Here is a 22,109-nt window from a genome sequence, read left to right as displayed (position 1 = left end):
TTTAGGCCAGAAATACATTTTTCAAGGAGAAGCGGGGCATGAATGTTCTCCCTGGGTTCCCAAGTTCGCTCCTCTGGGCCAAACCCCTTCCAATCCACCAGAAAAAAGGTTTTTCCTCTTACCCTCTTGGTGGCCAGAATGTTCTCTACCTCAAAAACGTCCTCAGCAGAAACCGGAGCAGGGGGAGTTCCTGGATTGTGGGAAAAAGAATTAAACACAACTGGTTTGAGGAGAGATACATGGAAGGAGTTGGGAATCCGTAAGGTGGCCGGGAGTTTTAACTTGTAGGCCACTGGGTTGATTTGTTTGAGAACTTCAAATGGACCGATGAACCGAGGACCCAACTTATAGGAGCGTATTTTGAGTCGGACATGTTTGGAAGAGAGCCAGACTTTATCTCCCGGGCGGAATTGAGGCGGATCCAGATGTCTCTTGCCAGCATGTTTCTTCATCCGCTCGGAGAACTGAAGAAGTGCGGACCTAGTATTTTCCCAAATGGGAAATGGTGGAGAATTTGCTGACAAGAGCCTCCGCGGCAGGGTTGTCCACCGAGGCGGAGATGGGAAACGGAATCCAGGGAAGTTGACCACGAAGAACGGGGATTTAGAAGTAGATTCGCTCTCATGGTTGTTGTAGGAGAATTCGGCCCATGGTAGGAGCTCCACCCAATCGGTATGGTGAGCGTTAACAAAGTGCCGGAGGTAGCTGGTAAGGATTTGGTTGATACGCTCCACTTGGCCATTGGACTGTGGATGGTAGGCGGAGGAGAAATCCAGGGTGACATCCAGTAGCTTACAGGTAGCTCTCCAGAAACGTGAGGTGAACTGAACCCCTTGATCCGATACAATGTGGAGGGGTAGGCCATGGAGACGGAAGATATGACGGAAGAAATCCTTGGCCAGCCCCGATGCAGACGGGAGACCAGGCTGAGGGATGAAGTGGGTCATCTTAGAGAAGCGGTCGGCGACCACCTGAATGACTGTACAACCGGCAGAAACAGGGAGATCAGTAATAAAGTCCATGGCAATGTGCTGCCATGAGGCAGCAGGTACGGGAAGAGGCAGGAGGCGACCGGCTGGAAGATGTCTGGGAACTTTGTTGCGGGCACAGGACGAACAGGCTGAGACGAAGTCTACCACATCCTTGTGCAGGGTAGGCCACCAGTAATGCCGAGTAATGAGTAGGAAGGTTTTATTTTGGCCAGCACGGCCGGCTAGTTTAGATGAATGACCCCAGTGAAGAACCTTCACACGATCTGGTACCGCTACAAACGTCTTACCAGGTGGAAGACGAGCCAGATCCAAGGGGGCCACATTCATCACTTTGGAGGGGTCGATGATGTGCATAGGCTCCTCCTCTTGATCGGGACAAGGCGTCGGCTTTGACATTCTTGTCCGCCGGGCGGAAATGTAGGATGAAGTCGAAGCGGGCGAAGAACAAAGACCACCGGGCCTGACGCGGATTGAGTCTTTGGGCATTCTGGAGATATGCCAGGTTTTTGTGATCCGTATAGATGATCACCGGGTATAGAGCCCCTTCAAGCAGGTAACGCCACTCCTCCAGCGCCAATTTAACGGCTAACAGTTCTCGGTCTCCTATGGAGTAGTGGCGCTCAGACGAGGAGAAGAGTTTGGAGAAGAAGCCGCAGGTTACCAATCTCCCGGAAGAAGACTTTTGGGTGAGCACCGCTCCGGCTCCGGAGGAGGAAGCATCAACCTCCAGGTAGAACTGTTTGTTGCAGTCTGGACGGCGCAGCACTGGGGCAGAGGAGAAGGCTTGCTTTAAGGAAAGGAAGGCCTCCTCAGCTTCGGGCGACCATTCCTTGGGATTTGCTCCCTTACGGGTGAGCGCAGATATGGGAGCAGTCCGGGAAGAGAAGTGCGGGATGAAGAGACGATAGTAGTTGGCGAAGCCCAGGAATCGCTGAATCGCCTTCAACCCCTCCGGACGGGGACACTTTAGGACAGCAGAGAGCTTCTCAGGATCCATTCGTAGGCCTGTCTGGGAGATAACATAGCCCAGGAAAGGAAGAGATGTCTGCTCGAAGAGGCACTTCTCGAATTTTGCATAGAGGTGATTCTGCCTGAGCCTAAGCAGGACCTGACGAACATCCCTCCGGTGTGTGGGAAGATCCGGAGAGAAGACCAAGATATCGTCCAGGTACACCACCACGCAAGAGTAAAGAAGATCACGGAAGATGTCGTTGACCAATTCTTGGAAGACGGCAGGAGCATTGCAGAGACCGAAGGGCATCACACGGTATTCATAGCGACCGTCCCGGGTATTGAATGCCATCTTCCACTCGTCTCCTTGACGGATTCGGACCAGGTTATACGCCCCACGTAGATCTAGCTTGGTAAAGATCCTAGCTCCCTTAAGACGGTCAAACAACTCGGATATGAGCGGCAGGGGGTATTTGTTCTTTACCGCGATTTGGTTGAGTCCTCTATAGTCAATACAGGGGCGTAATGAACCATCTTTCTTCTTGACGAAGAAGAATCCGGCTCCAGCCGGGGAGGTAGATTTCCGGATGAATCCCCTGGCCAGATTCTCCTCGATGTACTCCGACATGGACCGGGTTTCAGCCGACGACAACGGGTAAAAACGCCCACGGGGTGGAGTGGCGCCGGGTACCAGGTCGATCGGGCAATCATATGGCCTATGAGGTGGCAGTGTCTCTGCTTCCTTTTTACAGAAGACATCTGCATAGGACCAGTAAGGTGCCGGTAGACCGGGTAAATTAGCCGGGGTAGGCGGGGGACGAGCCGGGCGAACCGGAACCAGGCAGGTCCTATGGCAATCCTGCCCCCACCGGAGTACTTCACCGGATTGCCAGTTCAGCACGGGTTCATGTGTCTGGAACCAGGGTAGACCTAGCAAAAGGGAGTGAGAGAGTCCGGACAGCACATGGAAGGAGATCTTCTCAGAGTGCAGCATTCCCACCTGCAGGGTTATGGGTTCAGTGATGAGCAGAATGGTCACCGGAAGGAGTCTTCCATCCACGGAGGTGACTGACAATGGTTCAGCCAGAGGTTTGGTGGGAATCTGGTATCTCTCTACCAGGGACGGGGAAATGAGGTTTCCAGCAGCTACAGAATCCAGGTGAGCAATTTCAAAGTGACGGTTCTCTCCCCAGGAGATAGAGACAGACAAAGTCAGGGACGGAGAGGGCTTACTTTTGCCTAGGACGACCTCTCCGAGCGGTCCTAGACACTGGAGTTTCCCGGCTTCTCCTGGCAGGTATGGATGAAGTGCTCCTTATTGCCACAATAGAAACAGCTCCCCTCGGCTCGGCGTGACTCTTGGTGAGATTTGACCATCTTGGTCTGGTCGATCTGCATAGGTTTGGGCGAGTGCGCCCGGGGAGTGACTGGTTGAGAGGCAGGTCTCTGGAAAGTAGGAGCAAGGCGAGGAAACTTTCTCTCCCGGGTAGTCTCTTTGGTACGTTCTTGGAACCGGATGTCAATCCGGGTAGCTAGTGACACCAGGTCATCCAGGGTGGTAGGAATGTCCCAACCGGCTAACTCGTCCTTAATCCGACCGGAAAGACCATCCCAGAAGATGGACACCAGGGCCTCGTTGTCCCAGGCAAGCTCAGAAGCGAGGGTATGGAACTGTATGACATATTGGCCCACGGTGAGACTCTCTTGGCGGATACGAAGCAGGGAGGAGGCAGTAGAGGATTTACGTCCTGGTTCATCGAAGACTTTCCGGAAAGCAACGAGGAAAGACGATAGATCGGACAACACGGGATCCCCTCTCTCCCACAGGGGATTTAGCCATGCCAGTGCTTCTCCCGTGAGGTGAGACATGATGAACGCCACCTTGGCCTGGTCGGAGGGAAACTGATATGCCAAAAGTTCAAAGTGCAGGGTGCACTGGTTTATGAAACCCCGAGCTAGAGCGGGGTAGCCTCCAAAACGAGGAGGTGCAGAAAGTCGGGGGCCTGGGTTGGATGCCGTGGTATTGGTGGGCAGCGGCGCTGCCGGAGCGGGTGTTGATCGACTTGGGGCGGACACAGGTGGTACAGACAGCGTGTCCAGGCGAGTGTTGACAGACCGCAGGTTGATTTTTACTTTAGAGCTCATAGCAGTCAATGAGACATCTTTATGAAAACCTGATGAAGGAAGATTTGATTTGGAACAGTGCCACCTGTAGGCTAAGGTAAGGTATTGCAGCCTAATAAAACATCCCAAAAATTTAATTTGAGAGTTAGAGTATAGGTAATTGGGCGTACTTATAAAAAAAACCTTCTACAATGAAGTTATAGTGTTGATGATTTTTAAGCAAGCCAATGTGACACCCTGCTGCGCTTGGTATCACAGATCCTAGAAGAGTGCATTGATGGATTCCTCCACAAGAGGCCCCCATAACCATTCACACATCTCCACCTTCCACCGCAGACCAGCAGAGGGAGCCCGTTAGGGATATAAAAAGGGAAGGTGGAGCCAGGCAGTTCAGTCTGTTGAGAGAGTTCCTGCAGGAGATGAGCCAAAGAGAGGTCAGTCTGCAGTGGAGCTCAGTGATTCAGCAGTTCCTCTGGAGAGTTCAGTTAGTATACATCTGAATACAGAGTCGAGCTCAGTGGAGTCGTAGCTCAGAATAGTGAGCTTTAGGTGTGCCGGCGCCATAAGATCAGTAAAGCGCGGCAAGCTGCCGTTAGTGTGCATAGCCTAGTGAGGGCCCGAGTAGGCCGAAGGCGAGTGGAGAGTTAGTACCTAGAGGGGGCAGAGGAGCTTAACTAGCTCACCCCGAAGCATTTACCGGACACCGGGTCCGAAGCTTACCGGGATCTCTATGACCCAGTAAGGTATAACCGGAATCCCTGGAGAACTACAAGTCCCAGGATCGCTAAAGTGCTGATACGTAAAAGAGCCAGGAAACACATAGGCCCCGCAAGCTGAGGAGCGTGTATTCCATGAAAAGGCCCTACCACAAGGTCAGTCAGCACAGGACAGAGACAAAGTTAGGCCTAGCTCCAGGCAGGTCAGAAACTTACTACGCAGAGGCAAGAAACAGGAGGCCCTACACCCGCTCATTGGGGAGGATCCTGATATGTACCCTTCACCCTACAGTGCTCCGGGATGTGCCTGAATTTCCACCAGTAAAAGGTACTGAAGTGACTATCGTGTCTGTCCCTGTTCTTGCTCTGACCCAGCTGGGTCCCCTCTGTCCTGCATCCCCCTTTCCGTACGCTGCCCTGAGGCCTAGTTCCACCTGTGGGGAGCGATACCATCTAAGCTGCCTCATCACCGGCCTCAGTGGACTGCCACAGCGCTGGTGAATCTCACCAGAAACCACAGGTGGCGTCACGAACTTTAATAAAACTAATAAACAAACAAATACCTTTTTAAAAGCTGACCCCAGAGTATGGGCCTGGGAGCCGACCACCGCGACATCCCCAAGGTCAGGCAAAAAGGCCCGGGTACCGAGTCGTCCCCATTCACCCTGGGCGAGTCACCAAGAAATCAATTCAACTGACAAACAAGCATTTTGCTTTTTCATTGGGTGACCGGCAGCATGTTTACACCACATGATTATTGGGAAACGAGTGTTCCTAGGAAGCTTGATACTGATACTTACGTAGTGTAAATGCACCATAACGGGAAAATCATGGAGAGAAAGCCGTATATTCTTGTGTGAAAAGGCCATGGGAGTAAAAAAACACCAATGGCACTAAGCAATGACCTAACCTAATCCCAACTTTTTAAATTGATCATGTAACGAGGTGGCACAGAGTGGTAGTCGTGGGCGAGTCTACTGAGCAACTTTCAGCGAGCACCCCGGCACCTCGTACATGAATAAACGGATAGAGTCAGTGCTTTTAAATAAAACCAACTTTACTGACAGATTGCAGTGCACAGGCAGGTGCAGCAGATATTCTCAGGCCCAGGTCTTATGCAGGGACAATAAGCCGTTTCTCTACCTTCCGACTCAGTTTATCACAGCAGGCAGACTTTCACCTTCAGCACACCCTCTGTCCTGGTTGCCGCTTGTCCTAGGGAAGCTGTGCTACTCGGTTAAGGCTCCTATCCCTTTTCCACAGTCCCTGTTCTCTCTCGCTGTGCTACTCGGATATAGATATATATATGTACATCCCTTTTCCACAGCCTCTGTTCGGTCCTCAGCTCCTGCTGAGGGCTGTCGACACTCCCTCTCTCCTCCGCGCACTTTCTAACCCTGGCCTGGGTCTATGGCTGCCGGACTCTGCTTAGTGCCTAGTCTCTGTCCTCGGATCCGCGCACCTTCTAACCCTGGCTCGGGTTTCTGGCTGCCGGAGTCTCTGGTACTCACATGGACCCTTGATGTCTCGTGTACTGGCCTCTTCTCTGAGTGCATTTACACCATCACTGGTCCTTACTCATGGGCTTACGGCCCCAATGCCTCGACCTGTCCTCGGTCCCGACCTGTCACGAGCAGGTCCTCACTCGTGGGCTTACGGCCCCCACTGCCTCGACTCCTTCTTTGTGGGGACACCCCCGTCTTCACACAAGCTCCCTTTCTCTGGAGCTCTTCTCTGACACCTTGTCCTGGGCATGGCCGCCCGGACACTGCCCCTTGACTTCCTGTCTCCTGTCTCTAAGCTCACTGCCTCTGCTCCTCCCTGCTACGCTCCTCCCCCGGCCAGCTCTGCCATGCTGCTGTAACTAGGCAACCACTGCACTGTACAATACAGGGAGAACACATAAAAGCATCAACATTAAATTAGACATTACACTCACACGGGGACAACTACTGCTGCACGTGGGAATAATAACAGGGAAAAGTACTTCTTAATGGTGTGGTGGCGTCCATCCCCCTTACACTGCCCCTCTTCTTAAACATGGCCATCCTCAGACATGCAGGGGCCCTGTAAAGAAACACAGCATAAACACAGTTCCCACGTGCGCATCTTAAAGGGGTAGCCCACACACACACACACACACTCTGCTCCGGAGGAGTCGCAACAAGTCCACTACTGTGAAGCACAGAAGTCCAAAACATGCAAAATCCAGCCTCACTTGACGAGGCAACAAAACAAAAGAAAGACCCCGTGAAAAATCACTTCCCCTTTAAGGGACAAAAATCGATACTGTCCCTTTAAGAAATGCAAAAATTACTGCAAAGTGTCCTTAGCATACCCAACTGCATCCGGGCACAGTCCATTACATTCCCTGTGGCAAGAGGGACGCGATTCCTTCTCCAATGGTACTAAAGCATTTAAAGGGGTAACACACACGTGTGCCTGCTCCTGCAAGGCAGCACCGATCCAGACCCCAGCGGCAATTGCTGAGGTAATCAAAGTCCAAGTCCATAACAGGCCTCCAATGTCGAGGCTCCAACTGGTATAAGGGAGAAAACAACAACTGCCATCGCGGCTTCACTTCGGTCCAGTTTGACAGGCTTCAACGTCCTCAACTTGCGGGGCAACGTTCTTTTTCAGCAAAGAAAAATTCTCTTCAACTCTGAACGGCCCTCACTGGAAGTATCAGGAGGGCTCGGCAACATCGGTCTTCCACTCAGATTCACTCTCCAACTTCCAAATGGCGACAGGCCACCTGCACTGCTCCACATGAGGATCCGCCTACCCCCATCATGCTGCTTGGGGCGAGCCTTCTTCCACTTTTTCCTCCATCTGCCGGCCTGCAGATACAATCCTGGGCAAAGCCTCCTTCTCTCAGGCCGTCCCCTCAGCACACACTTGCTCTCGGAGGGCGGGCCACTTCTTTGCGCGCTTTCTCTGCCTCCCCAGGATTGCGCACCACTGACCGCCATCTTCTTGTCAGTGTTCGGCGCCATCTTGGACCACAGCATGGTCGCCACTGCAATGCGCCATGCGGGCGCCGTCTCACAGGCCTCAGGGGTCCTCCCCACTAGTCAGGTGGGCACAGGACGTTTGGATACGATCCTGCTGACTACGCCAAGTGTAACAAGGTGGCACGGGGTGGTAGTCGTGGGCGAGTCTACTGAGCAACCTTCAGCGAGCACCCCGGCACCTCGTACATGAATAAACGGATAGAGTCAGTGCTTTTAAATAAAACCAACTTTACTGACAGATTGCAGTGTACAGGCAGGTGCAGCAGATATTCTCAGGCCCAGGTCTTATGCAGGGACAATAAGCCGTTTCTCTAACTTCCTACTCAGTTTATCACAGCAGGCAGACTTTCACCTTCAGCACACCCTCTGTCCTGGTTGCCGCTTGTCCTAGGGAAGCTGTGCTACTCGGATAAGGCTCCTATCCATTTTCCACAGTCACTGTTATCTCTCGCTGTGCTACTCGGATATAGATATATATACAGTTATATGAAAAAGTTTGGGCACCCCTATTAATCTTAAGCTTAATGTTTTCTTAAAATTGGTGTTTTTGCAACAGCTATTTCAGTTTGATATATGTAATAGCTGTTGGACACAGTAATGTTTCTGCCTTGAAATGAGGCTTATTGTTCTAACAGAAAATGTGCAATCTGCATTCAAACAAAATTTGACAGGTGCATAAGTATGGGCACCCTTATCATTTTCTTGTTTTAAATACTCCTACCTACTTTTTACTGACTTACTAAAGCACTTTTTTGGGTTTTGTAACCTCATTGAGCTTTGAACTTCATAGCCAGGTGTATGCAATCATGAGAAAAGCTACTTAAAGTGGCCACTTGCAAGTTGTTCTCCTGTTTGAATCTCCTCTGAAGAGTGGCATCATGGGCTCCTCAAAACAACTGTCAAATGATCTGAAAACAAAGATTATTCAACATAGTTGTCCAGGGGAAGGATACAAAAAGCTGTCTCAGATATTTAACCTGTCAGTTTCCACTGTGAGGAACATAGTAAGGAAATGGAAGAACACAGGGACAGTTCTTGTTAAGGCCAGAAGTGGCAGGCCAAGAAAAACATCAGAAAGGCAGAGAAGAAGAATGGTGAGATCAGTCAAGGACAATCCTCAGACCACCTCCAGAGAGCTGCAGCATCAACTTGCTGCAGATGGTGTCACTGTGCATCGGACAACTATGCAACGCACTTTGTACAAGGAGAAGCTGTATGGGAGAGGGATGCGAAAGAAGCCATTTCTGCAAGCACGCCACAAACAGAGTTGGCTGAGGTATGCAAAAGCACATTTGGAGAAGCTAATTTCTTTTTGGAAGAAGGTCCTGTGGACTGATGAAACCAAGATTGAGTTGTTTGGTCATACAAAAAGGTGTTATGCATGGCGGCAAAAAAACACAGCATTCCAAGAAAAACACTTGCTACCCACAGTAAAATTTGGTGGAGGTTCCATCATGCTTTGGGGCTGTGTGGCCAATGCCGGCACCGGGAATCTTGTTAAAGTTGAGGGACGCATGGATTCCACTCAGTATCAGCAGATTCTTGACAATAATGTTCAAGAATCAGTGATAAAGTTGAAGTTACGCAGGGGATGGATCTTTCAGAAAGACAATGATCCAAAACACCGCTCCAAATCTACTCAGGTATTCATGTAGAGGAACAATTACAATGTTCTGGAATGGCCATCCCAGTCCCCAGACCTGAATATCATTGAACATCTGTGGGATCATTTGAAGAGGGCTGTCCATGCTCGGCGACCATCAAACTTAACTGAACTGGAAATGTTTTGTAAAGAGGAATGGTCAAAAATACCTTCATCCAGGTTCCAGGAACTCATTAAAAGCTACAGGAAGCGACTAGAGGCTGTTATTTTTGCAAAAGGAGGATCTACTAAATATTAATGTCACTTTTCTGGTGAGGTGCCCATACTTATGCACCTGTCAAATTTTGTTTGAATGCAGATTGCACATTTTCTGTTAGTACAATGAACCTCATTTCAAGGCAGAAACATTACTGTGTCCAACAGTTATTACATATATCAAACTGAAATAGCTGTTGCAAAAACACCAATTTTAAGAAAACATTAAGCTTAAGATTAATAGGGGTGCCCAAACTTTTTCATATAACTGTATGTACATCCCTTTTCCACAGCCTCTGTTTGGTCCTCAGCTCCTGCTGAGGGCTGTCGGCACTCTCTCTCTCCCGCGCACCTTCTAATCCTGGCCTGAGTCTATTGCTGCTGGACTCTGCTTAGTGCCTAGTCTCTATCCTCAGATCCACACATCTTCTAACCCTGGCTCAGGTCTCTGGCTGCCGGACTCTCTGGTACTCACATGGACCCTTGATGTCTCGTGTACTGGCCTCTTCTCTGAGTGCATTAACACCATCACTGGTCCTTATTCATGGGCTTACGGCCCCACTGCCTCGACCTTCCTCGGTCCCGACCTGTCACGAGCAGGTCCTCACTCGTGGGCTTACAGCCCCCATGCCTCGACTCCTTCTTTGCGGGGACACCCCCGTCTTCACACAAGCTCCATTTTTCTGGAGCTCTTCTCTAACATCTTGTTCTGGGCATGGCCGCCTAGACACTGCCCCTTAACTTCCTGTCTCTTGTCTCTAAGCTTACTGCCTCTGCTCTTCCCTGCTACGCTCCTCCCCCTGGCCAGCTCTGCCATGCTGCTGTAACTAGGCAACTACTGCACTGTACAATACAGGGAGAACACATAAAAGCATCAACATTATGTGGCGCCCTGCTGAGCATTGGTGCCACAGATCCTAGAGGGGTGCATGGACAGATTCCTCCACAAGAGGCCCTCATAGCATCCACACACCTCCACCTTCCACCTCAGACCAGCAGAGGGAGCCTGTTAGGGATATAAAAAGGGAAGGTGGAGCTAGGCAGTCAGTCAGTCTGGAGCTGTCAGTCTGGAGTCTGCAGTCTGGAGCGTACAGTCAATCTGCTGCAGCCAGATAAGTTGCCAGTCCAGCCCCAACTCAGGGAGCTCAGGTTAGTGAGCCCAAGGCGTGCCGACGCCATAAGAGAGGTGAAGAGTAGCGAGGCCTACTGCCAGTGTGAAGCCTAGTGAGGGCCCCGAGCGTGGCCGAAGGCGAGTGGAGTAAGCGAGCTACATAGGGGTCAGAGGAGCTTAGCCAGCTCACCCCAAGACCATATACCGGACACCGGGTCCGTGTCTGCAAGGATCTTTAGGACCAGCAGAAAACAACCGGAACCCCTGGCGAACTACATGTCCCAGGAACACCAGAAGCTGACCATTATCCCAAGGTCAGGAATTACAGAGGCCCAAGAGACCAGGGAGTGTGATCTCCAACAGAAGGCCCTACCACCAGGTCAGCAGGTGCCAGACAGAGACCATGTTAGGCCTAGCTCCAGGCAGGTCATAAACTTACCAGGAAAAGGCAAGAAACAGGAGGCCCCACACCCGCTCCCTGGGGAGAGTCCTGAAATGCACCCTTCACCCTACAGTGCCCTGGATCGTGCCTGAAACACCACCAGTAAAGGTACTGAAGTGAACTGTTGTGAGTGTGCCTATTCTTCTCCTGACCCGGCTGGGTCCCCTCTGTCCCACATCCCTTTCCCTACACTGCCCTGAGACCCCGCTCCACCTGTGGGGAGCCACACCAACTAAGCTGCCTCAACACCGGCCTCAGAGGACTGTAGCAGTGCTGGTGATCCTCACCAGACACCACGGGTGGCGTCACGAACATTCCCCTTTCCCATATACCTTCCCCCCATTATCCCCCCCTTTTTAAGAGTGACCCCAGGGTACGGGCCCGGGAGCCGGCCACCGCGGCATCCCCAAAACCAACAACAAGGCCCGGGCGCCGAGTCGTCCCCCATTATCCCCTGGGCGCGTCATCTCCATTAGACATTACACTCACACGGGGAAAACTACTGCTGCACGTGGGAATAATAACAGGGAAAAGTCCTTCACAAAGGGGTGGTGGCGTCCATCCCCCTTACAATCACACTCAATGCTGATAGTGGTAATTGCAGGGGGTACCCTCTTACAAGTTTTGCAATGTCACCCTGGGGGGGGGGTGTATAGATCCCTGGGAAAAGTAATGTTTTCAAACTTTCAATTATCTCAATTATTTTAGCACAGTCAGAATCATTGAATAAAAACCTTATCATTGTCTCAATATTGATTATCTAGAGAGCTTAGCAAAAAAGCACATCCCTTAGAGGTGTTGTGCCAAAAAAACTATATTTATTTGTAATGAAAATTGCATTTTTTACTCTTTTTCAATGTACTGCTATTAAAAATATTATTAATGGTTCTAAAGATATTCATGTTTTTTGGTAAGTATGGTGCCCTACACCAGGGCCGGCTCCAGGTTTTTCTGGGCCCCGGGCGAAAGAGTCTCAGTGGGCCCCTTTAACACATACCACGATTCATGATGCAGAGATACAGCGGAGAAATATATATATATATAAATATATATAATATATATATATATATATATATATATATATATATATATATATATATAGTACAATGCAAAGATTTCACTTCTTACATTATATGAGTGATATCTATTGTAAATTCCTCAGAAACCGGTGAATCGCTCCACACAGAATACTGGCCCCCATATAAGGCTCCATACGGAATACTGGCCCTCATATAACACTTCATACAGGATACTGGCCCCCATATAACGCTCCGCACAGAATACTGGCCCCCATATAACGCTCCATACAGGATACTGGTCCCCTTATAAAGCTCCATACAGGATACTGGCCCCCATATAACGCTCCATACAGGATACTGGTCCCCTTATAAAACTCCATACAGGATACTGGCCCCCATATAACGCTCCATACAGGATACCGGTCCCCTTATGACGCTCCATACAGGATACCGGTCCCCTTATAACTCTCCATACAGGATACTGGCCCCCATATAATGCTGCATGCAGGCTGTTACCCCCCACATAATGCCCCATACAGACTGTCCCCCCCTTATAATGCTCCATGCAGGCTGTTACCCCCCACATAATGCCCCATACAGGCCCCCCCCCTTTTAATGCTCCATGCAGGCTCTTACCCCCCACATAATGCCCCATACAGGCCCCCCCCTTTTAATGCTCCATGCAGGCTGTTACCCCCCACATAATGCCCCATACAGGCAGCCCCCCCCTTATAATGCTCCATGCAGGCTGTTCCCCCCCACATAATGCACTATGCAGGCTGCCCCCCCTTTATAATGCCCCATGCAGGATGTCATCCCCCCCTTTATAATGCCCCATGCAGGATGTCCCCCCCCTCTTTATAATGCCCCATGCAGGATGCCCCCCCTTCTCTTTATAATGCCCCATGCAGGCTGTTCCCCCCCCTCCTCTATATAATGCCCCATGCAGGATGTCCCCCCCCCTTTATAATGCCCCATGCAGGATGCCCCCCCCTTCTCTTTATAATGCCCCATGCAGGCTGTTCCCCCCCCCCTCCTCTATATAATGCCCCATGCAGGATGTCCCCCCCCCTTTATAATGGCCCATGCAGGATGCCCCCCCCCTTCTCTTTATAATGCCCCATGCAGGCTGTCCCCCCCCCTCTATATAATGCCCCATGCAGGCTGTCCCCCCCTCTATATAATGCCCCATGCAGGCTGCCCCCCCCTCTATATAATGCCCCATGCAGGCTGCCCCCCCCCTCTATATAATGCCCCATGCAGGATGTCCCCCCCCTCTTTATAATGCCCCATGCAGGATGCCCCCCCCTTCTCTTTATAATGCCCCATGCAGGCTGTCCCCCCCCCTCTATATAATGCCCCATGCAGGATGTCCCCCCCCCTCTATATAATGCCCCATGCAGGCTGTCCCCCCCCTCTATATAATGCCCCATGCAGGCTGCCCCCCCCTCTATATAATGCCCCATGCAGGCTGCCCCCCCCCTCTATATAATGCCCCATGCAGGATGTCACCCCCCCTCTTTATAATGCCTCATGGAGGATGCCCCCCCTCTCTTTATAATGCTCCATGGAGGATGCCACCCCCCCCTTCTCTTTATAATGCCCCATGCCTCCATACATTAAAAAAATAAAATCAAATACTCACCTCCCTTCTCCTCACCTGCTGCCGCTGCCCGCTGCTCGCTGCTCAGCTCCGAACTCCAGCGTTGTCGGCGTCTTCCCGTTCAGCGCTCCCTGTGACGGCTCAGGGGAGGGCGCGGTGAAAAGACGTCACCGCGCCCTCTGACCTGAGACGTCACAGGGAGCGCACAGCAGGAAGACAGCTGATCTGCGGAGGCACGGGGAGAGGTAAGTATCGGGCTGCCGGGGCCCTGAGCAAGCGGCGGAGAAGGGCGGGCACTGACACCGCTCTCCTCCGCCCATAGCCCAGCGGGGTGAGCGACCACCAGTGGGCCCCTCTGCCTGCTCAGGGCCCCGGCATTTGCCCGGGTGCGCCGGGTGCTGACGCCGGCCCTGCCCTACACAGTAACTAATGATGCCTGCCAACTGGTTCTGTGTATGCAACTGCTCGTAGGTGGCCGAGCATCTTTATTCTCTTGACACTATCTGCGCTCAGCTGTAAAAAAAATAATTCTCTGTACAAGTCATGGGAGTATTTACAGAGCCGGAAGGACTGGAGAGATCTATTTTTATGGCTTTGGATTTGACCTAGAGTTTTTCCAGACTCTATCTTTTGTTTTCTGCCTTCCCTGACCAATACCTGTTGCAAGAAAGCAGCCAGCTCTGGCCCTGAATTTGTATGACCATGCTTCTGTTTATCGATGGTCCGTGTAAAAACATGGACATGTGCATAGCACCATAGGTTATAATGAGTATGTGTGGCATCCAAGAAGTACTGGAAACACGGACGAATAAAGGAGACCTAAGGTGGAGCTAGTAAAATCTTCTAGAAGATGTCCACTTGTGTCAGATTTTTCTTTATTATTGGTGCAAAGGATAAAATCTGCAGTATATCTGCAGCATGTCCACAGATGCATCTGCACTGATCATACTGATTCTCAAAACTCTAAATTCAGAGGTAAAATCTGTCTTCAGTGAATAAAGACTTTCCTATTACTAATATAAGAGATGACAGTTGGTGCCTATAAAGTGCTATGAAACTAGCAGCAGAATGTCTGTGTCAGCCTCTAGCTCCTCCATCTATAGAATTTTAAAAAGCACCAACTGCCGTCTCCTATCTCAGTAATGGGAAAATCTGTCTTCACTGATTACAGGAGTTAGCTGTGAATTGAGAGTGAATGATCAATCCAGGAGGTGAAAGAAGCAGATTTCTCTGATAAGATAAATTACAAAGTTGCGTATTCTCATGTGTACTGTTGATTTATGAAATAAAAATTAAAACAAGGATTACTCTTTAAGATTTCATCCTTGGTGAAAACGTTAAAAATAAGACAATTTATTTGCAATGATAGAAAATACAGCTTGGGCCATTTTTATAAATTGTTGAACCTTCAAGCGTCTATCAGCTTCTTTCAGATTTAACCCGGAGTGCTGAAGATAGTCGATGGATTAAATCTGTCTCAAGAGCAAAGTCTGGACACGTCAATTGTCAGCGAGACCTAAAGCAATTATATTTTATAGTAGCTTCATTCATGTGCATGGTTGATGGTCTCAGGGACCAGACCACACCGCTGAGAACGTCTGCCATGTATCTAATGTACACTACTCAAAAAAATAAAGGGAACACTTAAACAACAGAATATAACTCCAAGTAAATCAAACTTCTGTGAAATCAAACTGTCCACTTAGGAAGCAACACTGATTGACAATCAATTTCACATGCTGTTGTGCAAATGGAATAGACAATAGATGGAAATTATTGGTAATTATTAAGACACCCTCAATAAAGGAGTGGTTCTGCAGGTGGGGACCACAGACCACATCTCAGTGCCAATGCTTTCTGGCTGATGTTTTGGTCACTTTTGAATGTTGGTTGTGATTTCACACTCGTGGTAGCATGAGACGGACTCTACAACCCACAGAAGTTGCTCAGGTAGTGCAGCTCATCCAGGATGGCACATCAATGTGAGCTGTGGCAAGAAGGTTTGCTGTGTCTGTCAGCGTAGTGTCCAGAGGCTGGAGGCACTACCAGGAGACAGGCCAGTACACCAGGAGATGTGAAGGGGGGCCGTAGGAGGGCAACAACCCAGCAGCAGGACCGCTACGTACCTGAGGAACAGGAGGAGCACTGCCAGAGCCCTGCAAAATGACCTCCAGCAGGCCACAAATGTGCATGTGTCTGCATAAATGGTTAGAAACCGACTCTGTGAGGGTGGTATGAGGGCCCAACGTCCACAGATGGGGGTTGTGCTCACAGCCCAACACCGTGCAGGGCGCTTGGCATTTGCCACAGAACAACAGGATTGGCAAAGTCGCCAATGGCGCCCTGTGCTCTTCACAGATGAAAGCAGGTTCACACTGAGCACATGTGACAGATGTGACAGAGTCTGGAGACGCTGTGGAGAGCGATCTGCTATCTGCAACATCCTTCAGCATGACAGGTTTGGGATTGGGTCAGTAATGGTGTGAGGTGGCATTTCTTTGGAGGGCCGCACAGCCCTCCATGTGCTCGCCAGAGGTAGCCTGACTGCCATTAGGTACCGAGATGAGATCCTCAGACCGCTTGTGAGACCATATGCTGGTGCGGTTGGCCCTGGGTTCCTCCTAATGCAGGACAATGCCAGACCTCATGTGGCTGGAATGTGTCAGCAGTTCCTGCAAGATGAAGGCATTGAAGCTATGGACTGGCCGCCCGTTCCCCAGACCTGAATCCGATTGAGCACATCTGGGACATCATGTCTCGCTCCATCCACCAACGTCACGTTGCACCACAGACTGTCCGGTAGTTGGAGGATGCTTTAGTCCAGGTCTGGGAGGAGCTCCCACAGGAGACCATCCGCAACCTCATCAGGAGCATGCCCAGGCGTTGTAGGGAGGTCATACAGGCACGTGGAGGCCACACACAATACTGAGCCTCATTTTGACTTGTTTTAAGGACATTACATAAAAGTTGGATCAGCCTGTAGTGTGTTTTTCCACTTTAATTTTGTGGGTGACTCCAAATCCAGGCCTCCATTGGTTAATAAATTTGATTTCCATTGATGATTTTTGTGTGATTTTGTTGTCAGCACATTCAACTTTGTACAGAACAAAGTATTCAATGATAATATTTCATTCATTCAGATCTAGGATGTGTTATTTGAGTGTTCCCTTTATTTTTTTGAGCAGTGTATATCTAAGTTTTCTATTATTTGAGGTATTCGTTCCTCTAACTCCCACTTTAAACAAGCACATGATTGACGTGCAGTCCAGTGTCAGGCCACTTGCCACCGTGGGTGGGTGGAATTTCGGTTGAGCAGCCAGTCCGACCTTGTGGTCTCACCCTAAGCATGGTTTCACACATCTGTAAAACATGGGTGATACACAAATGGAAGACTGCCCGAACACTAGGGCTCTCAACTTAAAGAGTAACCATTGTTTTAATATTTATTTAATAAATCAATACTACACGTGAAAATAAGTAACTTTGTCAGAGAAATCTGCTTCTTTCTCTGCCAGAATTGATCAGTTATTATCAAAAGTCTCAATTCTGAGGTAAAATGTGTATTCAGTGAAGACCGACTTTCCCATTACCGAGATAGGAGATGGCAGCTGCTACTGATAAGATTCTATGTAGATAGGAGGGGGAGGAGCTCTGCCTTTAGCTCCTCCATACTTCCATCTACATAGAATTGTATCCGTAGCAATTGCCATCTCCTATCTCAGTAATGGGAAAGTCAGTCTTCACTGAATACACATTTTACCTCAGAATTGAGAATTTTGATAATGACTGATAAATTGTGGCAGAGAAAGAAGCAGATTTCTCTGATGAGATATATTACAAAGTTGCTTATTTTCATGTGTACTATTGATTTATGTAATAAAAAATAACACGACGTTTACTCTTTAAGAAAACAGCTTCATAGCCATATATAAAGCAGTTAGCTCAGGCCAGAAGATGCGGCGATTATGATACGAGTCTTACGATACATCATCGGTCCATGTTTCACACGTGTGAAACCGGCCTATGGACAAGACCACACGGTGTGGCTGGTTATTCGGCCGAAATTCCACCTATCCATGGTAGCCAATTGCTGCTTGACTTCTTTCCATGTTTCTTTGCAACTATTGTATCTGGACTAGGGTCGGCCCCACGGCTAGCCACACAGTAACTTTTCACCCTAGGATGCTATTACAATTGCAGATGTTGTTGATCAGGTTTTTTTGTGCAGGTTTTGGAAGCCAAAACCAGGTGTGAATCATAAAGGGAGAGACGTGTGAAGGGCAGAAAGAAATTTTTATATTTTTCTAATCAAATCCTGATTTTGATCCAGAAGCTGAACAAAATAGAGAACAAAGGGTCAATTATACAAGTTTGCCCCAATCTTATATTTTGAACCATGTAGCCCTTTCTATAAGCCTCCTAGAATTGAAAAACAGATTTCCCGTGAAAAATGTTTTTCTACTGGCAAAGGCTGATGGATGATTCTGGTCACATGCTCCTCCATCAGCAGTCATTGTGTGGACAGAGGAACTGTGCAGTCTGTAAGGAAGGCGGAGGAGAACCTGTAAAACATATATATTTTTAAGAGCCACAAAATCATGACCCCGACACATTTGTTAAAGTAAAGCTAGTGGTCAACCCCCTTAAAAGTGTATATCATAAAAGATTGTTTGTAATATTGGAATGGAGTTTCCATTTACCGTATTTTTCGGACTATAAAATACGACGGCCCATAAGACGCACCCCAAAAATATGGTGTGGAAAATAGGAAAAAAATATATTTTATAAGATGGGGGTCTGTATTATAATCCGAATAGGTATCTTACCTGGGAAGCGGTGGAGCAGGGGTCACAAGCGGCAGAATCCCTCAGAAAGCTGGCGGAAGGGGAGAAATGCTGCAGACCCTGGGTGGGAGAAGGGGGTGTCCCAGCAGCGGGGGGTTGCAGTGGTGGTCGAGCTGCATCGTAGAAAGCAGTGGCAGCAGCAGAAGCAGTGAGATTCTGCAGGGCCGGTGTCCGGCTGTCGGCGGTCAGGCAGAGGGCGTGAGCTGCTTTTCCAGCTCCGTGGCCATCTTCTTGAAGCCCTGATCTACAGGAAAATGGCCTGCCCAGCCGGCGCATGCGCAGACTGGGATTTCGATGGCCATCTTCCTGTAGACATGAGCCTCAGAGAAATGGCCACCAAGTTCCCAGTCTGCACATTCGCTGGCTCAGGAGGCCATTTCCCTGTAGATCACAGCTTCAGGAAGATGGCTGCAGCCGCTGGAAAAGCAGTGCGCACCGCTCTACCTAACCGCCGACACCGGCCCTGCAGCATCTCACCGCTTCTGCAGCCGCCGGGTTCCTGAGGGAGGGAACGGAGGGACCCTGCTTCCTGCGATCCCGCTCCACCACCACCGCAACTCCCCAGTAAGCTACATTTCGACCATAAGACAACCCCCCCATTTTCCTCCCAAATTTGGGGGGAAAAAGTGCATCTTATGGTCCGTAAAATACAATAGTTTATTATACAAGAATTAAAGGGGTCAATTGGCACTTATGTGTACTTTTGTGTAGAGGTGTAACTTGAAGGTAGATGAGACCCCCAGCTATCACATAATTTTTAGAACACTGGTTTCTTCTTAAGAGATGAAATAGCTACCTCTGCACCCCCATAGCTGTGCCCTGACATTTAGGAGCATTCTATTGATAAGGGGGAAAGATGAAAAAATCAACCATTTACCAATATACAGTAATAATTTTAAAAATTGAGCTTCTGTTCATCATCAGGGTAACCCATGGACACGTGTAAATGTGCTGTTTATAGTGGCCCCAGAGATGTAACATGTTATGCAATGCTATTAGTCGAGACAGCAACCTTGGAGACCAGAATTTTAATTTTTACACATAACTGAAATACAGTAGCAATGTATAGCTGAAACGTGAAAGAAACCATCTCTTGTTGGCTAGAATGACGCAACCAATAATTCTCTATTAATTCAAACATTTTAAAAATATACATTTTCTGTACATTGGGTCTAATATACACAAATAATTTAATAAAAATAATACTGCAGTCTCTGCTCGGAAATATTTGGTAACAATAAATTTGATGAATTGAATGTGTTGATGAATTAGAGATTTTAGTTGTAAATGTACTTGTTTGGCTACCATATTAACATATGTACAACTAAATTACTCATAAGGTTTTCGGATCTATGTATGTCATAGAACCCTTAACTCTAATGGCTTACAAAACAGATTCATTGACCCCTATTCATCAAGACCAGCAATTTTCTCACTGGTCTTGATGGCGGGCATGTTGGAGTCAAATGCTTCAGATTAGTTAAGAGACGCATGCTTTTTAATAAATCAAGAGCATCTGACAAATTGAATATGCCTCCATGTGTCACGCCACAACTCTGACCCCATTACCTAGTTGGAATAAGGTTTCTTTCGTAAGGAATCCGACGTCAATGTCATGAATTAGGATGCTTTCATACTGCGTTCTTTGCCACATTGCCATGTTGAATGGTCCCGTCAGGGCTTACAGTAAGTCCAAACAACCTGAAAACCAGGATTCAGGCGTAAGCGCTAATGGGGCCATTGACTTTAATGGTGCAGACGTGTGCTCTGTCGTGCATCATTTTTGGCCATATACGCCCACTGGAAGCATAGTAAACATAGTAGACTACGCCTGGATGTTCGCCTCCAATAGGTGGAAATGCCTAAAAATTATGCACGAATCCTGGTTTGCGGAGGACTGAACGTGGCGAAGAACGCAGTGTGAAAACATCCTTAGACAAACTGTTGAGTCACACCCCTGCCACGTCCCGTCCCACCCCAGCTCTGTCCATGTTGCGGAGCTAAGAGAAACTGGCAGTAAAGTCAAATGCAAAATGTTGCAACATTTTTGCGCAGTTACAGGTTGCGCAAAAAAATTGCACCTTTCAAATCAATTTATGCCAGAATTCTGGCCATGGATGAATCGATATCATAGTGTTTATTGGATATTGTACAGTGACCAAATGGATTTTGAAAGAGATTTTGGGAGTAGCCGGGAAACTTGTTACACATGAGTTGGAGGATGTCCATTTTCTCCGCCATTCCGAAAACTACCATGATAAGTGGTGGCACGGAAAGTATAAGAATGACCCCGGAGGGAGCCATCAGGTTGGCCGTTATGCAGTTTATTTTTGCATCCAAAAAACATAAGAAACCCATTTCTGTAATTCTTATTCATCCATCCATAGAGGAGAGGGTTGGCAAAAGTAGAGCACATGGCAATAACATGAAAGATGGAATAAAGAAGTTTGTACTCTTGGAATACAAGGACCCAATCCAAGTCTATGGCCAACTGGAAGACATGAAAGGGAAGCCAACAAACGGCAAACACAATGACCATCATCACCAGCATTTTAGTTGTGTTTTTTCTCCGCTGATGGGTGTCACTTCTTGGTGTTGGACTTATGTGGTTCCTCAGCTTCAACCATATTCTGGTATAAGCAAAGCATATTACAATGAGGGGCAAGACGTACTGTAGAAGAAGCATTGAAATACTATAGATAGCAGCATCCCTGCTGTTATTTGAGGGCCACTTCTCTGCACAAACAGCTATTTTGAGTTTCAAGGCTGGCAAGTCCTCGAACCTATACTCTCGAAAAATAGCTAAAGGAATAGCAAAAATGGAAGCCACCACCCATGTGACTGTAACAATTAAGAAGCTGAACTTTTTGGAGATCCGGCTGCTTAGGTGAAATACAATACACCAGTATCTATCCAATGCGATGACAACTAAGGTCAGAGTTGAGACATTGACACTCATGGCTTGAGCATATGGTAACAAATGACAAAGAACCGATCCAAATTTCCACTCATCCATCAATGTGTAAACCAAGGTGAAAGGCAGGCAAAGACTGTCCACCATAAGATCAGACACAGCTAAATTGGCTATGAAAAAGTTTGTTACTGTCCTCATGTTTTTGTATTTCACAATCATGTAGATAACCAAAGAGTTGCCAACAAGTCCCAAGAGGATAATCAAAGAATATGCTGTGATGAGGATCACCTGAACCCAAATGAGATTGGTGCTATCCGTCATGAAACTGGAGCCATGAAAAAACTGGATGGGGGAAACTGTGCTCTTTACATGCCGTCCTCTCAAATGAAGCTCTTCCGTCATGTTGCTTTGCTTTAATGTCCCCATTTGAGATGAGAACATTCCTTGATTTTACCTACAATACAAAGTGAGAGGGACAATCTTTAAATTGAACTTGGAATTTCCAACAGCAATAATATACA

At 48.4% G+C, this 22,109-nt stretch overlaps 1 protein-coding gene across 4 annotated transcripts in view; it reads right to left on the bottom strand.

Moving 5' to 3' along the window:
* Nucleotides 1–19,696: 19,696 nt before the first annotated feature.
* Nucleotides 19,697–22,109, bottom strand: part of LOC141164151 (neuropeptide Y receptor type 2-like) — a 165,033-nt gene continuing 162,620 nt past the window's right edge. For all 4 annotated transcript variants that reach the window (XM_073649292.1, XM_073649291.1, XM_073649293.1 and 1 more), the window contains one exon: nucleotides 19,697–22,042. In XM_073649292.1, coding sequence (XP_073505393.1) covers nucleotides 20,878–22,029 — 1,152 coding nt within the window. In that variant the 5' untranslated portion in view covers nucleotides 22,030–22,042 and the 3' untranslated portion in view covers nucleotides 19,697–20,877. The remainder of the gene's footprint in view (nucleotides 22,043–22,109) is intronic.

Source organism: Phyllobates terribilis, unplaced genomic scaffold (assembly GCF_046119375.1).
Source record: "Phyllobates terribilis strain yellow unplaced genomic scaffold, ASM4611937v1 Scaffold_10__3_contigs__length_209671492, whole genome shotgun sequence".
Classification (NCBI taxonomy): Eukaryota; Metazoa; Chordata; class Amphibia; order Anura; family Dendrobatidae; genus Phyllobates; species Phyllobates terribilis.
This window is presented reverse-complemented; position numbering and strand designations above follow the sequence as displayed.